We start from the raw sequence: 21,615 nt of genomic DNA on the forward strand, positions 1-21,615 counted from the left end.
GACCTTGATAGTAAGAGGAGGGCGCTAATATATTTTTTGATCCACTATGGTCACATAGCTGCCACACACTCTCTATTTTTAATCAGGCAGGGAGCCCAATACAAAAAACTGGTTCGCACTGGACTTCCTGACCTGTTTTAACCTTTGCACTCACTAACACATCACATCTACACGTTATAGGTCCCTCACCCCCACGACACCATACGGCATGGAACAAAAGATCTCCGCCAAAGAGCCCCTCATTGGGTGCCCGTCGGGTATTGCAGCGCCGACCCAACGAGGAGCAGGCCCAATGATGAAGCATGACACCTGCTGGCTGGGTGTGTGAGGGCCCTAGTTCCAAAGGAAACAATTTTCCTGCATTATTAAATCAGCAGGATTACCTGTATTTATAGTGGGCCTTGTACATAGCACTCTGTTCCCCATCTGTTCTATGACCCTGTTTAGGAACAACGTACCTTCTTTTGTTACAGACCATTTGGGGCACGTACGTTGGACCTATCAAGCCCTGTGAACTCTCCCCCCCCCCTTTTTTTGATATATTACATGTACGGGTTACCCCCGTGGGACAATAGTAGGTTACCAGAGAGGCCAAATTGCTTCTACTGGCCCATTTTAGTTGTATGTATAAAATGTATACATACTTTTAATAATAATTGTTTTTTCAACCTAACAATTGGGACACCACAACACATAGCAGAAAAATCAGCGAACTAGTGTGGTTGGTTATTGGGATAACACCATGGATTTGTGTGTTTAAGCCTTTATATATTGGGTATGCTGGTTTATGATATTCTGCCATGTTTACACTTACATCGACAGACTTATGGGACGGTAGTACTTCACTGCCGTAGTACTTGTACACTGATCTAAATTTTGTCAACTTGGAACAAGTGCCTTTTATTCCGTACACCCACTTACAGGGCCTTTATACCGTTTTTGATAAAACCTGGATTGCTTCGAAATATATTGGTCAACACTGCGACTAGATCATGGACCTGATCAACGGATAAGCCCTTATTACATACTATCAACAGACACCGTTATTATTTCCCCCATTGTTCTCTTTTATGAGCCTTGTTCAGCATTTTGTATACATTCAATCAATGTCTCCCACTTGAGCGGTTTCAAATTAAGCCATACATAAAGTATGCTTTGGCCTTTTGCCCGTTCAAAGATGGCCGACATAGAATCCCCTGGGTAGGCGTCCCTTAAATCAGATAGACGATTACTCACCCACTGGTAACCTATCGTCTTCTAGTCCCGCCTCAAACAGGAACCGGGGAGATATTTAACTTCCCCTCGTAGGTGAAACCACTGACCGTTTTCGGCGATGTATGGGTAGGTTTACTACACGGACACCACTGCAAACAAGGTGAGACTTAGGAGAGCACAAGTGGTTCCTGCCCCCACTGTCAGCGACACTGGAGGTAACAGGTTGGGCTACGAGTCGGTTTTTCTTGTATAGTTGGCACGTTAGCCCCCACGGCATTATTTACATGTTGAGCTGGTTATGGACGCGGGGACCCCCCCTTTTTCCCCCGGCCGCTAGGTTCACTCACAATCTTTTGGGTTTTCCTTGGCGGGCCCTCGGGGCTAGATATGTCTTCCAGTGTTACGATGCTCACGCAAATCGCTCCTCATTTAACGCAATATGTTGCGATAAGTGCCAAACTAGACCACTACCCTCCCTGTTACCTACCATTGGTATGTTCTGAGCAATTGGGTGATGTAGCATAAATTCGATCATCTGATCTTCCTGCCATTATTCTGTTCTCTAGGACACTCCACCATGTGTGTCCTTGATCAGCCGGCAACTGTTGAGACATAACCCTTTAATGACTAGGTGAGTCCTTTTACCTTCCCCATCGCCATTCTGTGTTTTTGTGAGTCCTGTTTTTAGCATATTTGACTATGTGCTCACTTAAACCTTTCTACTTAAGTAAGTCACGATTATAGTTTCGTGTTGATGACATTATTACTGTTGAGTGATGTTATTATGCACATTTGTGCACACTATGGGTCATAGGTTTACAACTTATGGTGTTGAGAGAGCCTTTTACTTCCACTATGTTTATACAGTATTAACCTACTAGAGTTTGAGTGTGATTTTTCCTTTTTTAGGTCTCGCGTTAGCAGTGCATGCACTGCATGCACTGTCTCAGCGAGACTTAAAGTAATCTCTATATTGGCTTCAACTCCGTGTAATTTCTCCTGCCCCTTGTGATTGGTTCAAGTCTGGCATTGCTGTTGTTTTCTTGATTTCTGTTGGCTGTTGATCCTATGGTAACTTCCGTGAAGTCCCGAAGCAGCGGCGCCTAACTACAGTTTTCCTCCGCTTCACTCGCACTTAATTGCTGCAGTGTGACATCTGTTTTTAACCCCTCCCCGACAGACGTGCCAGACCCCGCCGACAAATGTAAGCGCCGGTCGTTGTTGGGGGCGTGGCCTCCCTCCTCTCCGTCCTCGCTTTGTTATTGAAGCAAACGCATTGAAGCAAACGCTAATAAAACCATGTCAAATTAGGTCGAAAAAACAACAAGAATGTCCGAAGAAGGTTCCAAAGATGGGCAATCAGAGGTACAGTGTTAGCCTTTTATTTATTTACGATTTTTTGCCTTTTTTTTTATATCCAAATTTCTGTATCTAGGTTAACAGCTGACAGGTTCAGTCAGGAGAGAGCCTGACAGGGAGGTGACTGATCCCAGCGCTGCCGAACATGAACACTGCCTAAAACAAAGAAGCCATCAAACATCTCTCAACTGGAAGAGATTTATGCGGCTTTGGTGTTTAATTCCTTCCTCTGGTGCTTCAAACCGGAGCCCTTCTGAAGGCAGAAGGCCGTCTCTTAGGGTAACCCCCTTCGTGCATAAGGCAGACGGGAACAAGCAGGATTGACGCTATGATCTCCAATGCTTCAGCCCTGTGTTTGGCTGTGGGGCGGATTGCTTTGGGGGAGGCTGCCTGTATCGGCTGCGATGAACCGCCCTAACCTTTAGCCTGAGCCACAGTATAAATCCATCAAAGCGCCTACTCGCAACTCAAATTCTAATATGCGCAATGAAAAACTCGTTTCGCCTAGCAGGCATTAGCTCACGCTTACAAATTAGAGCCTTCTGCCTGGCTTCTTTTTGGTGATGGCAGACTGTAAGGTGGAAACACGGGAAGGTGCATAAGGAGGCTGTACCCCCGCCGCGGTGATCTGTGTTTCACGTGTCTGAGGCCAACTCCGCCTTTCATCTGTGCGGCGGCCATAGGACCCTTGCCTTGGATTATAAACTCCGATGTTTATATTTAGTGTTAATAATATTAATTTTGATTAAAAATTGCTCTAGTGGATAAGAGAGATTTAAGTACAGCTTGGGCGTGGATAAGTAGTCAGTGATAAAAGCCTCAGGTGGGCCCGCAGAACCCACAGGTCTTTATCCCGTCCAGGTTTGCAGTGATCACTCCATTTGCGCACAGGCCATTGAGTAAAATACTGTACATGTTTCTTATGTTGCAGCGATTTATATAGCGCTTATTCTGTCCATGGTAAGGCCTTGTAGCGCTTGTATTCTGCGCACAGCAACAATGCCGTAATTGGAGGTGCTTGTCTGTTACAGATGTCAAGGTAGGCGAGGGCGTCAACTGTTCGGTAGGGCCCTGTGTGTACTGCATGAGTGCAGGGCCCATAGTATTTCGGTACAGTAACAGGCCTTCTTCTTGGAGCCCCCCCCAGCTTCCCTTTGTGTTTGAGTTCTGCTGCAGACTCCGTACAGCTTGTTAGCTAGGGCCGCGCATTAATGTTTGCATAGGGGCGGGTTTGAGGCTCCGTTGTAGGTACTCTGGCGTCTTTCAAGCCCTCAAAAATCCACTCAAAGCCCCCTTTACTCTCCCCCAGTAAAGATCACTTGCACCAACTCACAAAGCGCCTGTCACTCACCCCAAACATACAGAAACGCAATCATGGCGTGGTTTTGGCTGGTTTATTCTCTCATTTGTGTTTGAAGATTTCCTACTTGAAACTATATGCGTCTCCATGGCTTCCATTCTATTTTACTTTTTAATTTGATAAAATGTTGTTTATTTTGTTTGGTACCATTGGCCTGTAATGCGCTCTACTCTGGCCTTATCAACCTCCCCACGCACCGTGACTGCTCTGCCCCGACCCTATCGACCTTTGAAATTTAAATGGAAGAGGTTGTCTATGCAGAGCAAAGCACTTAAAACACAGCAATGACGTGCTCATTGCAGTGGCCTCTGTGCCTGTTTGCCACCGCTGTGCTTCGGAATTATATACTGTTCTTATCAAACACGTCTGCTTGACCTTGGAAGGATGGAAGGCTTGCCAGCCCTGCAGACTCTGCACCTGCGTCCTTAAGACCGTTTTTAACCCACTGAGTTGCCTTGCTGTCTAACACACAATGGTCCGACCGGCTGCATGCAGACTGGCCGCTTTATCCTCGTTAAAACTAATGAGTTGGTATGTAGGGTTATGGACGCACATGTGGGATTTATGGGCCGGACCTGCACGGTATCAACCAGGGAGGAAGGCTGGGCTCCAAAACGTAGACGGGAAATTATTGTAGCTCTCCAGCCTGGGGCGACACGTGTGAATCGGTGGTCCCCATAAAAACTGGGTAACAGGGCTCTGAAGACGAGGAGGGGCAAGCGTAGCGTGAGAGTTTGTAGTGATGGGAAAGGGGGGCAGTGTGCTTCTGGGGAGGGGAAACAATTTTGTTGTAGTCCATGTTACATAACACAATTTGAATTTGAACCAGCGAATAGAGGAAACCAATTGAGACACTATTGCAAACATGTAAAAAAAAATTCTCGTTCTAGAATAGCTTTTCCCCTAAAGAAAACGCTGTTTCCTTGCTTACGATTTCAACCTCAGAGACCCCAAAGCGATTATGCCCCAAACCCGGCCGCATGTTCCCTGGTCATTCACCTCAGAAATGGGGTAAATGAACTTTCTGAAGCAGGAATAGTGCACTAGGGGTGCTTACATGAAGTGGGTTTTTCCACTTCCTGCATGGTTCAAAGTCGTATAGAACGTCACGTTTACCTACTGACCGGACCACTGGAATTATGCGGCACAGGAGGAACATATTGTGCAGCAGAGTTGACTAAACGATTTGGTCAACAGGCGGATTGTGGTAGCATCGCTTCGCTGTGTTGCTGATTTCTTGCATGTTAACCCTGTCTGAGCACGTACTGCATCTTTAGCGCCAGTTTAACACCCAAATGCAGCGATACGCAACGCAAAGGGTTCCGTCAACTTTTGGTAAGAGCGTGCCTTGTGCGGCAACGTGAGTCATTTTGGTTATAGAACAACCTAAGTTTTCAATGCTGCAATCCCGCTGCGGCCAAAAAAGACATTCTGTGTTTGTTTATTGTAATCCGAGTATTGCTTGCGTTTATCACGTTCACTGGCATTCCACTTCTAGCATGTAACTTGCAGGTTACACATAGATCTCTGCAATACATGCAGTAACCAAATGAGCTATGTTTTTAGCACAGTCAGCTGTGTTACCAGCTACAAGTATACAACCTCTAAAGCTATTTGTGGGAAGTGTCTTGACACCCACACATTCACGTAGCTTATCTCTTTTGTGTGTGCCCATTCAGGGAGTTGTTGTTTACTCCTTTTAGATTGCAAACATTTTGAAGTACTGCCATTCCATGGACTAAAAACTCACACAATTTTTTTAATTTTGCAAAATACAACCCGATCATCCGTTTTAGACAAAATAAGCTCAAAAAGTTTTTATAATTTCCTACCAGAGAAGGCTGTCTTCTGATTAGCAGCATCAACGTTCAAGGAAAAGATTGATCACCTTTCTCGGAGACAAAGCAAAAAAAAAACAAGCATTTGCAATGCAATAGGTCTCGTATTTATGCGAGTTTGAGCTATTGACATTGCAAATAACAATGCCTTTTATTTTGGTTTTCGTGTTTAAAACATAAATAAAAGGCATTGTAATTTACAATATCAATAGCTTAAACTCGCGTAAATGGGAGACCTATTGCACTGCAAATCGGCAATGAACCTGCACAGAGCAAAATCCTCCCAAATTTGAGACGAGAATGAATAAGTTAGGGGCATATTATCAAGACAGGCGATAAAATTATCGCCGCTTTAGTGGCAGAAGACTGCCGCTAAAACGGCGGTCTGCTGGTGCAGGCGACAGTGCAGAGTGGCCATCGCCGGCGCAGCCCTCGTGAAGGGCCCCGATGCCGCCAGCTGAGCCCGAGGACTTCAACAATCAAACGCCTTTCACGAGGGTCTCAAAATGGGGTTCAGGAGAATTCACTCAGCTCCCGGTGCTTTATGGAAGTGGCTGCTTTGCAGACCAGGGATTCCAATAAATCTTTCTCCCTGCAGGATTCGTGTTTGGTTGCAGAGATGCCGCAGATCCCCTGGGAAATCTGACCTGCTCCGAGGCTGCACTGCAGGGACCTGATCATCAGTTACAAATAAAATAAACATCCATCGCAGGAGCTTTCTTGTTGTTAAATTAGACTTTTAATCACTGCTGCCCAACTTGCTCAATCCATAAAACGTGGCCTGCTAGTTCATTCAAGCATTCCTTCCACTCTTAATTTTACCTGGGGTTGCGCGGGGGCCATTAAATACCCTTCTGTGTAAATACAGTGCACATATAGCGGCCTGAGTTGAAGTGCAGTGGCTCAACATTAGCTAGTGTCACATGAGATGGCAACCAGGGGCACGGCTGAGCTCCTTTTTAGCTTGCACCTGAAAACGGGGATGTGCTGTCAGCAAAATCTAATGTACCCCCCCCCAAAAACAAGCATTTGCAATGCAATAGGTCTTTCATTACTAACATTTTGAGCTATTGGCGTTGCAAATAATTATGCAACGCCAGTAGCTCAAACTTTCAGTAATGCGAGACCTATTGCATTGCAAATGCTTGTTCTAGATTGTCCTCTATACCTGTGGGTAAATGTTTTTTTGTCGAGGTCTCTTCATGTGATAGGTAGGTGATGCCACCTGATCACAATGTGTAGATAATATTCACTATGGTCCTGAAGAATTGCCACTGATCCCCCTGACAATTAGGCATGAAACATGTTGACCTTGATAGTAAGAGTAGGGCGCTAATATATTTTTTGATCCACTATGGTCACATAGCTGCCACACACTCTCTATTTTTAATCAGGCAGGGAGCCCAATACAAAAAACTGGTTCGCACTGGACTTCCTGACCTGTTTTAACCTTTGCACTCACTAACACATCACATCTACACGTTATAGGTCCCTCACCCCCACGACACCATACGGCATGGAACAAAAGATCTCCGCCAAAGAGCCCCTCATTGGGTGCCCGTCGGGTATTGCAGCGCCGACCCGACGAGGAGCAGGCCCAATGATGAAGCATGACACCTGCTGGCTGGGTGTGTGAGGGCTCTAGTTCCAAAGGAAACAATTTTCCTGCATTATTAAATCAGCAGGATTACCTGTATTTATAGTGGGCCTTGTACATAGCACTCTGTTCCCCATCTGTTCTATGACCCTGTTTAGGAACAACGTACCTTCTTTTGTTACAGACCATTTGGGGCACGTTCGTTGGACCTATCAAGCCCTGTGAACTCTCCCCCCCACTTTTTTTGATATATTACATGTACGGGTTACCCCCGTGGGACAATAGTAGGTTACCAGAGAGGCCAAATTGCTTCTACTGGCCCATTTTAGTTGTATGTATAAAATGTATACATACTTTTAATAATAATTGTTTTTTCAACCTAACAATTGGGACACCACAACACATAGCAGAAAAATCAGCGAACTAGTGTGGTTGGTTATTGGGATAACACCATGGATTTGTGTGTTTAAGCCTTTATATATTGGGTATGCTGGTTTATGATATTCTGCCATGTTTACACTTACATCGACAGACTTATGGGACGGTAGTACTTCACTGCCGTAGTACTTGTACACTGATCTAAATTTTGTCAACTTGGAACAAGTGCCTGTTATTCCGTACACCCACTTACAGGGCCTTTATACCGTTTTTGATAAAACCTGGATTGCTTCGAAATATATTGGTCAACACTGCGACTAGATCATGGACCTGATCAACGGATAAGCCCTTATTACATACTATCAACAGACACCGTTATTATTTCCCCCATTGTTCTCTTTTATGAGCCTTGTTCAGCATTTTGTATACATTCGATCAATGTCTCCCACTTGAGCGGTTTCAAATTAAGCCATACATAAAGTATGCTGTGGCCTTTTGCCCGTTCAAAGATGGCCGACATAGAATCCCCTGGGTAGGCGTCCCTTAAATCAGATAGACGATTACTCACCCACTGGTAACCTATCGTCTTCTAGTCCCGCCTCAAACAGGAACCGGGGAGATATTTAACTTCCCCTCGTAGGTGAAACCACTGACCGTTTTCGGCGATGTATGGGTAGGTTTACTACACGGACACCACTGCAAACAAGGTGAGACTTAGGAGAGCACAAGTGGTTCCTGTCCCCACTGTCAGCGACACTGGAGGTAACAGGTTGGGCTACGAGTCGGTTTTTCTTGTATAGTTGGCACGTTAGCCCCCACGGCATTATTTACATGTTGAGCTGGTTATGGACGCGGGGACCCCCCTTTTTTTTTCCCCCGGCCGCTAGGTTCACTCACAATCTTTTGGGTTTTCCTTGGCGGGCCCTCGGGGCAAGATATGTCTTCCAGTGTTACGATGCTCACGCAAATCGCTCCTCATTTAACGCAATATGTTGCGATAAGTGCCAAACTAGACCACTACCCTCCCTGTTACCTACCATTGGTATGTTCTGAGCAATTGGGTGATGTAGCATAAATTCGATCATCTGATCTTCCTGCCATTATTCTGTTCTCTAGGACACTCCACCATGTGTGTCCTTGATCAGCCGGCAACTGTTGAGACATAACCCTTTAATGACTAGGTGAGTCCTTTTACCTTCCCCATCGCCATTCTGTGTTTTTGTGAGTCCTGTTTTTAGCATATTTGACTATGTGCTCACTTAAATCTTTCTACTTAAGTAAGTCACGATTATAGTTTCGTGTTGATGACATTATTACTGTTGAGTGATGTTATTATGCACATTTGCGCACACTATGGGTCATAGGTTTACAACTTATGGTGTTGAGAGAGCCTTTTACTTCCACTATGTTTATACAGTATTAACCTACTAGAGTTTGAGTATGATTTTTCCTTTTTTCTAGATTGTCCTCTATACCTGTGGGTAAATGTTTTTTCCCGAGGTCTCTTCATGTGATAGGTAGGTGATGCCACCTGATCACAATGTGTAGATAGTATTCACTATGGTCCTGAAGAATTGCCACTGATCCCCCTGACAATTAGGCATGAAACATGTTGACCTTGATAGTAAGAGTAGGGCGCTAATATATTTTTTGATCCACTATGGTCACATAGCTGCCACACACTCTCTATTTTTAATCAGGCAGGGAGCCCAATACAAAAAACTGGTTCGCACTGGACTTCCTGACCTGTTTTAACCTTTGCACTCACTAACACATCACATCTACACGTTATAGGTCCCTCACCCCCACGACACCATACGGCATGGAACAAAAGATCTCCGCCAAAGAGCCCCTCATTGGGTGCCCGTCGGGTATTGCAGCGCCGACCCGACGAGGAGCAGGCCCAATGATGAAGCATGACACCTGCTGGCTGGGTGTGTGAGGGCCCTAGTTCCAAAGGAAACAATTTTCCTGCATTATTAAATCAGCAGGATTACCTGTATTTATAGTGGGCCTTGTACATAGCACTCTGTTCCACATCTGTTCTATGACCCTGTTTAGGAACAACGTACCTTCTTTTGTTACAGACCATTTGGGGCACGTACGTTGGACCTATCAAGCCCTGTGAACTCTCCCCCCCCCCTTTTTTTGATATATTACATGTACGGGTTACCCCCGTGGGACAATAGTAGGTTACCAGAGAGGCCAAATTGCTTCTACTGGCCCATTTTAGTTGTATGTATAAAATGTATACATACTTTTAATAATAATTGTTTTTTCAACCTAACAATTGGGACACCACAACACATAGCAGAAAAATCAGCGAACTAGTGTGGTTGGTTATTGTGATAACACCATGGATTTGTGTGTTTAAGCCTTTATATATTGGGTATGCTGGTTTATGATATTCTGCCATGTTTACACTTACATCGACAGACTTATGGGACGGTAGTACTTCACTGCCGTAGTACTTGTACACTGATCTAAATTTTGTCAACTTGGAACAAGTGCCTGTTATTCCGTACACCCACTTACAGGGCCTTTATACCGTTTTTGATAAAACCTGGATTGCTTCGAAATATATTGGTCAACACTGCGACTAGATCATGGACCTGATCAACGGATAAGCCCTTATTACATACTATCAACAGACACCGTTATTATTTCCCCCATTGTTCTCTTTTATGAGCCTTGTTCAGCATTTTGTATACATTCAATCAATGTCTCCCACTTGAGCGGTTTCAAATTAAGCCATACATAAAGTATGCTTTGGCCTTTTGCCCGTTCAAAGATGGCCGACATAGAATCCCCTGGGTAGGCGTCCCTTAAATCAGATAGACGATTACTCACCCACTGGTAACCTATCGTCTTCTAGTCCCGCCTCAAACAGGAACCGGGGAGATATTTAACTTCCCCTCGTAGGTGAAACCACTGACCGTTTTCGGCGATGTTTGGGTAGGTTTACTACACGGACACCACTGCAAACAAGGTGAGACTTAGGAGAGCACAAGTGGTTCCTGCCCCCACTGTCAGCGACACTGGAGGTAACAGGTTGGGCTACGAGTCGGTTTTTCTTGTATAGTTGGCACGTTAGCCCCCACGGCATTATTTACATGTTGAGCTGGTTATGGACGCGGGGACCCCCCCTTTTTCCCCCGGCCGCTAGGTTCACTCACAATCTTTTGGGTTTTCCTTGGCGGGCCCTCGGGGCTAGATATGTCTTCCAGTGTTACGATGCTCACGCAAATCGCTCCTCATTTAACGCAATATGTTGCGATAAGTGCCAAACTAGACCACTACCCTCCCTGTTACCTACCATTGGTATGTTCTGAGCAATTGGGTGATGTAGCATAAATTCGATCATCTGATCTTCCTGCCATTATTCTGTTCTCTAGGACACTCCACCATGTGTGTCCTTGATCAGCCGGCAACTGTTGAGACATAACCCTTTAATGACTAGGTGAGTCCTTTTACCTTCCCCATCGCCATTCTGTGTTTTTGTGAGTCCTGTTTTTAGCATATTTGACTATGTGCTCACTTAAACCTTTCTACTTAAGTAAGTCACGATTATAGTTTCGTGTTGATGACATTATTACTGTTGAGTGATGTTATTATGCACATTTGCGCACACTATGGGTCATAGGTTTACAACTTATGGTGTTGAGAGAGCCTTTTACTTCCACTATGTTTATACAGTATTAACCTACTAGAGTTTGAGTATGATTTTTCCTTTTTTCTAGATTGTCCTCTATACCTGTGGGTAAATGTTTTTTCCCGAGGTCTCTTCATGTGATAGGTAGGTGATGCCACCTGATCACAATGTGTAGATAGTATTCACTATGGTCCTGAAGAATTGCCACTGATCCCCCTGACAATTAGGCATGAAACATGTTGACCTTGATAGTAAGAGTAGGGCGCTAATATATTTTTTGATCCACTATGGTCACATAGCTGCCACACACTCTCTATTTTTAATCAGGCAGGGAGCCTAATACAAAAAACTGGTTCGCACTGGACTTCCTGACCTGTTTTAACCTTTGCACTCACTAACACATCACATCTACACGTTATAGGTCCCTCACCCCCACGACACCATACGGCATGGAACAAAAGATCTCCGCCAAAGAGCCCCTCATTAGGTGCCCGTCGGGTATTGCAGCGCCGACCCGACGAGGAGCAGGCCCAATGATGAAGCATGACACCTGCTGGCTGGGTGTGTGAGGGCCCTAGTTCCAAATGAAACAATTTTCCTGCATTATTAAATCAGCAGGATTACCTGTATTTATAGTGGGCCTTGTACATAGCACTCTGTTCCCCATCTGTTCTATGACCCTGTTTAGGAACAACGTACCTTCTTTTGTTACAGGCTTTGGGTTATTGCCTGGGGTGCTGTGCACTGCAAGGAGCAGTATGAGGTGGACGAGTACTAAATAGAAGGGGCATATGATGGTAGCATGGACAGGGCTAAGCAGAGCAGACAGCAAGGAGCTGGAGAAACAGTGCTCCGAGGTTAGAGAGGCTGTGGTTAGTGTGCTTTCATGAGTTTATGTGCAGTTGTGTTGATTTGTGTAATGTGTTTGTGCCCACGACTCTGCGGACCCCTACCCCTGCCCTCCAGCCCACCACTTTGAAGCTTCACCAGCTTCCACTGGGTAGCCATTTTAGCTCCTTTTCTAATTAGGGCCCGATTACGATGCGGTTAGGAAAGCATTCCCACCGAATCAGCTTGGGAATGGTTTCTGACCAACTGGTATCGGGAGAGTCTGACCGACCGAGTATGAAGCATCTGGATGCTTCCAAATGCGATTTGGTTAGACTCCCATTGACTTCAATGGTAGCTATGTTATGACCAAATGCACAGGCTCCTAACTTCAGGTCCCAACTTAATCAAGCTGCTAATCGCCCCAAGAAACTTTTTGAGTTGGTGAAAAACAATCGGTGGAAACACCAAACCACTCGGCCTCTGGAGTCAGCCCACCTTCATGCGATGAACTGGCTGCCTTCTTTACTAAGAAATCCAAACTCATCAATATTGATCTTGACTCCAGGAAGGCGCTAATGCTATCTGGGGAGTACTGAACGCGTACACAGGTTCCCAATGACACAAGGGGTGGTTGGGGATAGTCGTGAACCCTGTGGCAGGCACCCCTTGGTGCCTGCCACACTGTGCATGGTTGGAAAGGGGTGCCCCATGGGTACCCCCACGCGCATGATTCCAATGGCCCTAGGTGAAAGGGGCCTGCTACAGGCCCCCAAAGACTGATTCAAGCAGCCCTTTTGATCCGGGCAAACCAAATTATAAAGGCTGTCCAAATCGTTCATCGTACTTGCTCGCTTGGAAAACCTACTCCATTGAGCTGTGTAATTCAGTTCCGGAGGGCTCTATCTCTCCGTATGCCTTTCAGAACCAATTTGGTCAGCTCTAGGGCCTTCCAGGCATCCTACCTGGTCGTTCAGAACTGGGAACAAATCAGTCAGGAACAAGGGCTTCGGGCCTGTTTAAGCAATTCCAAATCTTATTCTGAGCCATTCCAAACAAGATTGGAATCGGCCCCTCGGTCGGAAAGACACGTTCCCAATCTGATTCGGATGGAGCAAATGCCATGAGGAGGCCTTCCAAACCACATTTTAATCGGGCCCCTATAGTGTAGGAAGATTGCCATAGTTCTTATTTGAGATTTGCAGTGGAAACAGATGTTAATAGATATTACAGTGAAAGTTGGACAACAACAAAGAGATTTTACAGGTATGTTAATTAGGTCGTAGTTTAAAAATGTATATCTGAAAAAAGTGGAGGTGTAGATTAGATGAAAGAAACTGTAGCTTCTAGATGCTATAGTAAAAGGCAAAATAGAAGGGAGCTTAGATGAGAATTTTGACTAACAATAAATTGTCCAGCAAAGTAGTCAAATCAATTGCCATAATAAAAACATAGGTATTTTATTACGCCAGCATGAATGATTATTAGTTTTGGCTGCTTGCTTATAGTATGTAGTTTATTAGTATGTAATTTGTACCCACTCACACAGTCAGGCATACACATACACACCTATTTACACTCCTAAGAAAGCACATATGTACTTATGTACCCACCACTGATATAGACAGAGAGTGACTGACACACGCAGTCACACACCCATAAAACTAGTCACATAACCATTTACTCTTCTATACACACAATTACATTGTCATTCACACACTCATAAGGCACTGTCGCACCCACTCACACAGCTATACAGCCATTAATGTACATAGCACTCATACAGTCAGTTATGTACACACTTGCACACTCATACATCTAGTTATACACTGAGTCTCCCACTCACACAGTCGCTCACATGCCTGTTTACAAAACCATACAGCCACTAACACACCCAGTCAGACAGCAACGGAGGCACTTACACATACATTCACACACCCACACAGCACTTGTATATCCACAACTAATGGGCCACTTACACACAGAGATACACACCCAAACACTCACTATCATAGTCAGTCATCAATCGATACAACCGCTTACATAACCATTTAGACACTATACTTAGACATTTGCACAGCCTGTTACACACTGATATAACCACTAATGTAGCTATTCACTTGCTTATAGCATGTAATCTTATAGTATGTAATCTGAAGTTAAATGTATTCTATACTTGCTTTTCAGATATCTCCTTGTGTTTAAAGAGTAATGAAAGGAGGAAGGATGAGGTAAAAAAAAAAAGAATTATGCTTCTTGACAGCATTACTAAAGTGGGAAACGGCAGATATATTTAGATCCACTGGCATATAAAGTTTTGCACGCTGAGTCACCATGTCTTGCAGTTTTGGTGAAATAGCGTGAATGGTAAGAATTATGGGCCAGATGTACGACCCTAATTTTGCATGCGCAAACGGGTTTGCGACCCGTTTGTGCATGCAAAATGTGAAAGGGCAATGTACAATTCCTAAATAGCGAGTCACAGTTTATTTGCGACTCGCTGTTTAGGAATTGCGAGTTGCTATCAGGAAGGGGCGTTCACTTCCTAATAGCGACCGCAGCCCCATGTATGAATGTTTTGCGACCGCAATTGCAGTTGCAGAACACCCACAAATTACTACTTTCTTCAAGAGGGTGGCAATGCGGACGCAATTTGTGACTGTCTCTACAAATATCTTTTAAGGGCAGGCAGTGGTCCCAAGGCCCACTATCTGCCCTTAAAAAATGAAACGAAAACATTTAATTTTTTAAAAAAAATACATCCCGTTTTCCTTTAAGGAAAATGGGCTGCATCTAAAAAAAAAGAAATGCTTTATTTAAAAGTAGTCCCAAACATGGTGGTCTGCTGAGCCCAGCAGGCCACCATCTCTGGGAGGGCCTGTCATTCCCAGTGGGCTCGCAAATTGCGAGAGACTCATTATTATTCATGAGCCTCGCAATTTGCAACCCCATTGGGAATCGCAAACAGTGTTAAACACACTGTTGTACATGCCAAATAGCGCCTCGCAAATGAGTCACAATTTGCGAGGCGCTATTTTGCAGGCCATTACAGAAATGGGGTAACCCAATAGTAGTCAAGGACCTGGGTAAGATTCGATACAAAAGCCAGTGGTCCTAGACCTTCGTTTTAAATCAATCAATAATTATGACTTAGTGCAAATATATTTGCAACATAAATTATATTTACAACATAAAAGAGTGCAACAGACGATAATCTGGATCACCATATATATTTATTTAGATCAATTGGTGAAAATCAGACAATATTCAATACGATATCAATTAAGAAGGGTTGCTCCGAAGGGAACGTGCAGAAGAGAAGGGTGCTCAAGAGTGAAGTGATAAGGAAATGTATTTCAAAAGAAATGCATAGAGAAGTTTAATATGTCAAAGCAAAAGGTGGACTGGTTATAAATCACCGTCCTTAGGTAGCCTGGCGACAAATCACTCACAGGGATGTTGTAATATCAATTTCAACTAGAAGTCCTTTCTAGGGTGGCACGTGGGGGTAGAACTCAGGGTCCAGGCTGAATTAACTGGGCGTCGACGTTTCGATCTGACTTGTAGCCATGAGGGCGATTAATTCCTCGGCCTTGCGGATCTTCATCAGGACAGGGTGGGGCAACCTAAAAGCGGGTAGGGGGCCAGAGGTTAGGTCGTTGCATTAGAAGTTAAAACTAATCACATAATAGAAGCTATTTTGCAGGTCATACATCTGGCCCCTGGTCAAGTGGAAAGACTCCCACAGATGGTCCAACTGCTGATGGTGATGCACCACCTTATGTCTCTCTTACCATTCTCTGATACGTCGTTGCATGTATGGTTTCCTGAAACGGATGATGTGCAGCTTGAACACTTCCTCAAAGTTTTTCTAGACAGTATATTGCTGCATAGATTGATTTGAAAATTTAGTAGTAAGTGTTCTTCTCTTCGTCCTGCTCCTTACATTGTTTTCTATCCTTATAATATGAGATTTTAACTTTAATACTCTTTCTTTTGAAGGAAAGGGAATCATGCAATAGAACTGTGGTGCCTAGACTGTCTCCATAGAGAAATCAGTGATATCATCAGTGATGTCACTGACTTAGTCATGAGTGATGTATTATGTGAGGTCAAAAGCAGTGCATTGGGGAGTAAGTTATAGTTAGTTCAGGTAACTATATCTGCTGAATATCTATGGTTTTGTACATGTGAAATCTGAGCCTAACTATAACATTCCGGTACCCTTTGTTTTTTTCAGTAAGTTTCTATGGTTATTTTAATTCTATTTTCTTACTATAATGTCCCAGTAACTTTTGATTTTTCAGTGAATTTCAAAGGTTTTTTAAATTCTATTTCCTGACTATGATGCCCCTGTAACATTTTTTTTCAGCAAATATTAAAGGTTTTTCAAATTCTATTTCTGAAGTAATATGTCCCAGCAATGTTTACTTTTTTGAGTTAATTTCTAGGGAGTTTTGTTAGTACTAAGTCTATTACAGTTTATCTTGATTTTTAATTTAGTATTTTTTTGGACTGCAGAGATCCTTCTTTATATAAATATACTTTATATATGTAGGAAAAGGTAAACATGACATACATACTTAATGTATAATATGTAATGTGTTTGTAAATGTAATTATACAAGTTAGAGATATTTTGTGATTTGTTTGAGGGGGTTCCGCTGTATCTCCGTAGGTCTGTAAATAAAGACAGGACTAAAGCTACTCTATGGTTTTAAATTCCAATCACATGATCAGAATGATCCGCGAAGTCAGATCCACGGAGCCATTGAAAATGTTAAAGATTATTTCACAAAAGTACCTCCCTCCATTTTCATAAATGACAACAGTGTGACCATATTTACAAGTATATATATGGCCCCCTTTATCCGTTTTCCAAGATAGTTACTCATTTTACAAGTTTCTCTAATCCGTGAATCCAAAGACCTTATTCAGGAATTCCCTTGATGACACAACCAAACCTTGCCTTTTGATTGGATACACTAGGGCACCACCCATGTACATGTAAAACCACACCCAAAAATGGTTAGTTCTCTACTGAACTCTGTAAAGTTTGAGAGGCAGTGGTGCTCTGCTTCCATAGAAGGGCTGAAGCTTTATCTTCTGTCCATGATGACCATCCAGAACCTGTTGATGATGGGGAGGAAGATACCCCGCCTTCAAGAAAACAAAGTGATGTCTGGAAGCATTTTAAAAATACCTTTAATGGAAAAGAGGGTTATAGCTAAATATATGCAGTGTGATATTTGTGGCAAGCCATTCTCCAGGGGCACTGCACGGAAGGATTCACATGGGACACGTTCCATGTGGAAGCACTTAAAAACAATTGATGAAAGGGTCTACAACTGGATGATGTGAAAAAAAGCAGGTGAAGTGGAAAGACCAGCTTAGGATAAGCACATTACTACTCGAGTATAGAGCAAATGCTATCAGCAGGCTGTATAGACAAACAAGCTCTTGTACTGTCTTTTCGGCCTTAGTAGTTTACCCCGGCAAGGCACAAGGGACTGCTCTATACGGAGCTAAGATATGGTGATTTGCTAATGTCTCCTTACTTACTGCTGCAGAAAATAGATTTGTAAGATGGTTGGTCTCTGTCCCTACAGCACACCGCTAACTGCCCTGTTCTTTGATTTAGGACTTAAAAGAATTGCAGATCTAGCTGCTCTTAGACCACTTGTCTACTGGATTCGACTATGGGTCACCCCTGAGCTAAGGGACTTTAGAGATAGTCTCGCTGATGTGCTCTCTACTAGAAGTGCCAAGTTGGTATCCTGGGTCAAACACGTTTTCAATTGGTTAAATAAACGTGGACTAACAAGATTATGGACTAACACGGAAAAAATGAGCAAAATTGATCTTAACATCATGAAATCAAGCTACTGGGTTTACATCCAAGATAGTTATTCTAATAACCAGCAAGTAGGTACATTGACAAACAGATATTTAGCCATTAAACTGTTTTCTCTTTTTGAAGAATTTTTAGATTTTGTATCCACTCCTTAGCTAAAAGCCTTTATATCCGCTTTCTATTTGGTACTTTACCTATGAGATTTCTAACCAACAAATGGTATAAGGTCCCAAGCCCCAGTATTTGCCAAGCGTGTGGCTTGGAAGACGAGGATGAGGTACATATATTATTTTTCTGTCCTAGCTATCTTGGCCCACACCGGAAATGGATTATCCCCTAATGTGATAACCTGAAGGTGATTAAATATTTAGTGGCTTTTAACATTTTAAAAAGTGACACTACTCCTGTTATTGTCATTGCTGTGAGAAAATTCCTACAGGCAGTCTGGCACAAACATAGTATTCTTATGAATTTGATTACTAGTGCTTAGGTCAATTCTTCTTTTAATCATTGTCTGATTTTAATCATGTCAATTTCATATATTAAGTAGAAAGATACATTTTACATGTTTTAAGTGTTTGCTTGAATTGTACATAGCCTTGCCTGTTCACAGCTTTTGGTTTACATGCTAGCAATAATAAAAGGGAAGGAACTCTGAATAGTGTCCATTTAAAAAAAGGAAAAGGAACTGTGCTGAAAGATATTTTAAAATGCACCTTGATGTATTTCTTGCAACGTTTTGTGTTTGTATATTCTGATGGTACTTGGCTACTGAATAAAGTTTATCACTACTACCACTAGTGGCTCATCTACAATGTTACTTTGGATTTATCACTCATCAATCAATGAACTCAATGTTTTGCGTCATATTGTTCCACGGATCAAAAGGTGTATGTAAAGGTCACAGTTGATTGTAATGCAGTGAATGACAATGCGACACAGTGGTAACCTTCAAGATATGTTACTTGTTCCAGAGCAGTCATCAATGTCTCTTATCAGGTTCTCACAAGCCCTGAAAATACCACTCTCTTCTCCTTGTCTCAACAGGCACCATTGGAGACTGGAAAAACGTCATGACTGTGGCTCAAAATGAAAAGTTTGACAAAATATTTCAAGAAAAGATGAAAGATGTGCCAATCAAATTTATCTGGGACATTAATGAAAACTAAGGAGACCACTGTCCGTATTATTAAAGTACATTGTTTTAATTGGATGTTTGATTCGCAATCTACACCCCTGAATTTGATTGATGTATCCAAGAAATATAGATAATGTGGCCTTGTTGGAAAAATGCGGGTAAAATGTGAAAAATTGGTTTAAACTGAAAATAAAGTCTGACTTAGGCAAAAAATGGTTTGTTTTTTCTTTAGTGTAATCTGCTTAAAAAATGGGGTGCCCTTTCTCCACTTAGCCTGCTCAGATCAACATCTCCGTAAAGGCCGTTCCACAATTACCACCTAGATGGTTGATGCATGTGTAAGAAAGATTCTAAGGCTAATTGAAACTGTGTTTGATTCTTGTTGGTGCCTTAGGTGGTGTGCCATGGGTGCAGGACCTAGACACTCATTTTAGGGACCAGGACTTATTTTTTGTCAGTAGACTTTGACCCAGAAAAAATAGAGAAAGGCTGAAAAGAGAGAAAGAGGTAGGAAAAGAAAGCTTGGACAACAATAACAAAGAGAGAGTGTATTGACTAAAAAGATCTTGGTGAAGTGAAATAGCGAAATAGGAAGAATAGGGTGGTAGAAGAAAGAGACATGACGAAACAGAAGTAGGACGAGCAGTCGAGACAGTAATGGTATACAGAAACTGCTGCCTTCTTCTGCGGTGATCTCTCCGAAAAACGTCGCTGCATATCTTTATACAAATTAGGCACTGCGTGTATGCATCCACTAGACGCCGCTCCAGGTTTTGGTCTAACTGAGCAAGGCGAGAATAGGAAAAGCAAATGATAAGCTAGCAATGAGTCCCATTTTCTTAGGAATCATGCAAAAAGTCAATAGTTTTCAGGTGGATTAAGAAGCAAGGACATGTCGCACAGTGTAGTATAGTGGAGTAGAAAGGCATAGATTGGAGGGGCATAGAGTAGAGTGTTGTATGGTGGAGTGGTGTAGATTAAAGTTGTTTGGAGTGATGTAGAGTGTTGTAGAGGGTTGTAGAGTGGAGCAGCATAGAGTGGAGTGTTGTACAGTGGAGTCGAATAGAGCAAAATGGAGCAGTGTAGAGTAGAGTGGTGTAAAGTGTCATACAGTGGGGTGGTGTTTCATAATGGGGAGTGATGTGTCATACAATAGAGTGGTATGGAGTGGAGTAGAGTGGAGTGGAGGAGCACAGAGTAAAGTGGAGTTAGGTGTCATTGAGTGAAGTGGTGTAACAGAATGAAGTGTGAGTGGCAGGTCATAGAGTGTTAGAAAGTAGAGTAGAATGTTGTAGAGTGAAGTGGCAGAGTGTAAAAGCGTGTGTTAGAGTAGAGTGGAATGGAATGGCATGTCATAAAGTGGCGTGCTGTACAGTGTCTTACAATGGAGGGGCATAGAGTGAAGTGGTGTACAATAGAGTGGCATGTCATAGATTTAAATGGCATTTCGTAGAGTTATGGTTTCATGTCATACAGTAGACTGGCATGTCTTAGAGTAAAATAGCTTAGAGTGGAGTGGTATGTCCTAAATTTGAGTGGAGTGGTGTGTCATAGAGAGGCGTATCATAGAGTGTGTTAGAGGGGATGGGTATAGAGTGGAGTTGCATGTCAGAGTGGAGTGGCATGGAGTGTCATAGAGTGGAGTGGCATATAGTAGAGTGGAGTGGCCTGTCATAAAGGGGAGTGGTGTGTTGTGAATGGCATGTTGTACAGTGTTACAGAGTGGAGTAGAGTGATGTAGAGTGGAGCATCATTGAGTGTTATGTCATAGTATTGTGTCATAGAATTTTGTGGTGTAGAGTGGAGTGGTGTGGCGTAAAGTGGAGTGCAATGGCATATGGTGGGGTAAAGGAGTAGAGGAGAGGGGAGTCCTGTGTCACAGAGTAGAGTGGAGTAAAGAAGCATGGAGTGGCATAGAGAGTACTGTAGAGTGTTGTAGAGTTGAAGTGGAGTGCAGTGGAGTGCAGTGGCATGTCAAAAAGTGGAGTGGAGGGGCGTGTAGTAAAGTGGAATAGGGTGGTATAGAGTAGAGTGGATTAACATGTTAGAGTGACATAGAGTGAAGTGGAACATCATAGAGTGAAGTGGTGTGTTACAGATGACATGTGGTACAGTGTTTTAGAGTGGAGGGCGTAGAGTGGAGTGGTGTGCAGGGGTGTGGCATGTGATAGAGTGGAATGGAGTGTTGCAGAGTAGAATGGCATGTCATAGAGTGGAGTGGTGTGTCGTAGAGTGGAGGGGCTTGTCACATAGTGTCATAGAGTTGGGAAGTGTGCCATGGAGTACAGGTGCATAAAGTGAAGTACGGTTTTGTACATTGCAGTGGCATAGAGTGGAGTGGCATGTTGTATATCAGAGTCCAGTGGCATGTCACAGAGTGACGTGTTGTACACTGTC

The 21,615-nt window shown here is 43.3% G+C and overlaps 1 protein-coding gene across 1 annotated transcript in view; it reads left to right on the top strand.

Annotated features, from left to right (window-relative positions):
• LOC146817859 (amine sulfotransferase-like) overlaps window positions 1-19,431 on the top strand; it is a 363,774-nt gene extending 344,343 nt beyond the window's left edge. Inside the window, exon 7 of the mRNA XM_085611341.1 lies at window positions 19,128-19,431. Within this exon, the coding sequence (XP_085467467.1) occupies window positions 19,128-19,249 (122 nt within the window). The 3' untranslated portion in view covers window positions 19,250-19,431. The remainder of the gene's footprint in view (window positions 1-19,127) is intronic.
• Window positions 19,432-21,615: the final 2,184 nt, after the last annotated feature.

The sequence above is a fragment of the Triturus cristatus genome, chromosome 6, assembly GCF_964204655.1.
Source record: "Triturus cristatus chromosome 6, aTriCri1.1, whole genome shotgun sequence".
NCBI classification, from domain to species: domain Eukaryota; kingdom Metazoa; phylum Chordata; class Amphibia; order Caudata; family Salamandridae; genus Triturus; species Triturus cristatus.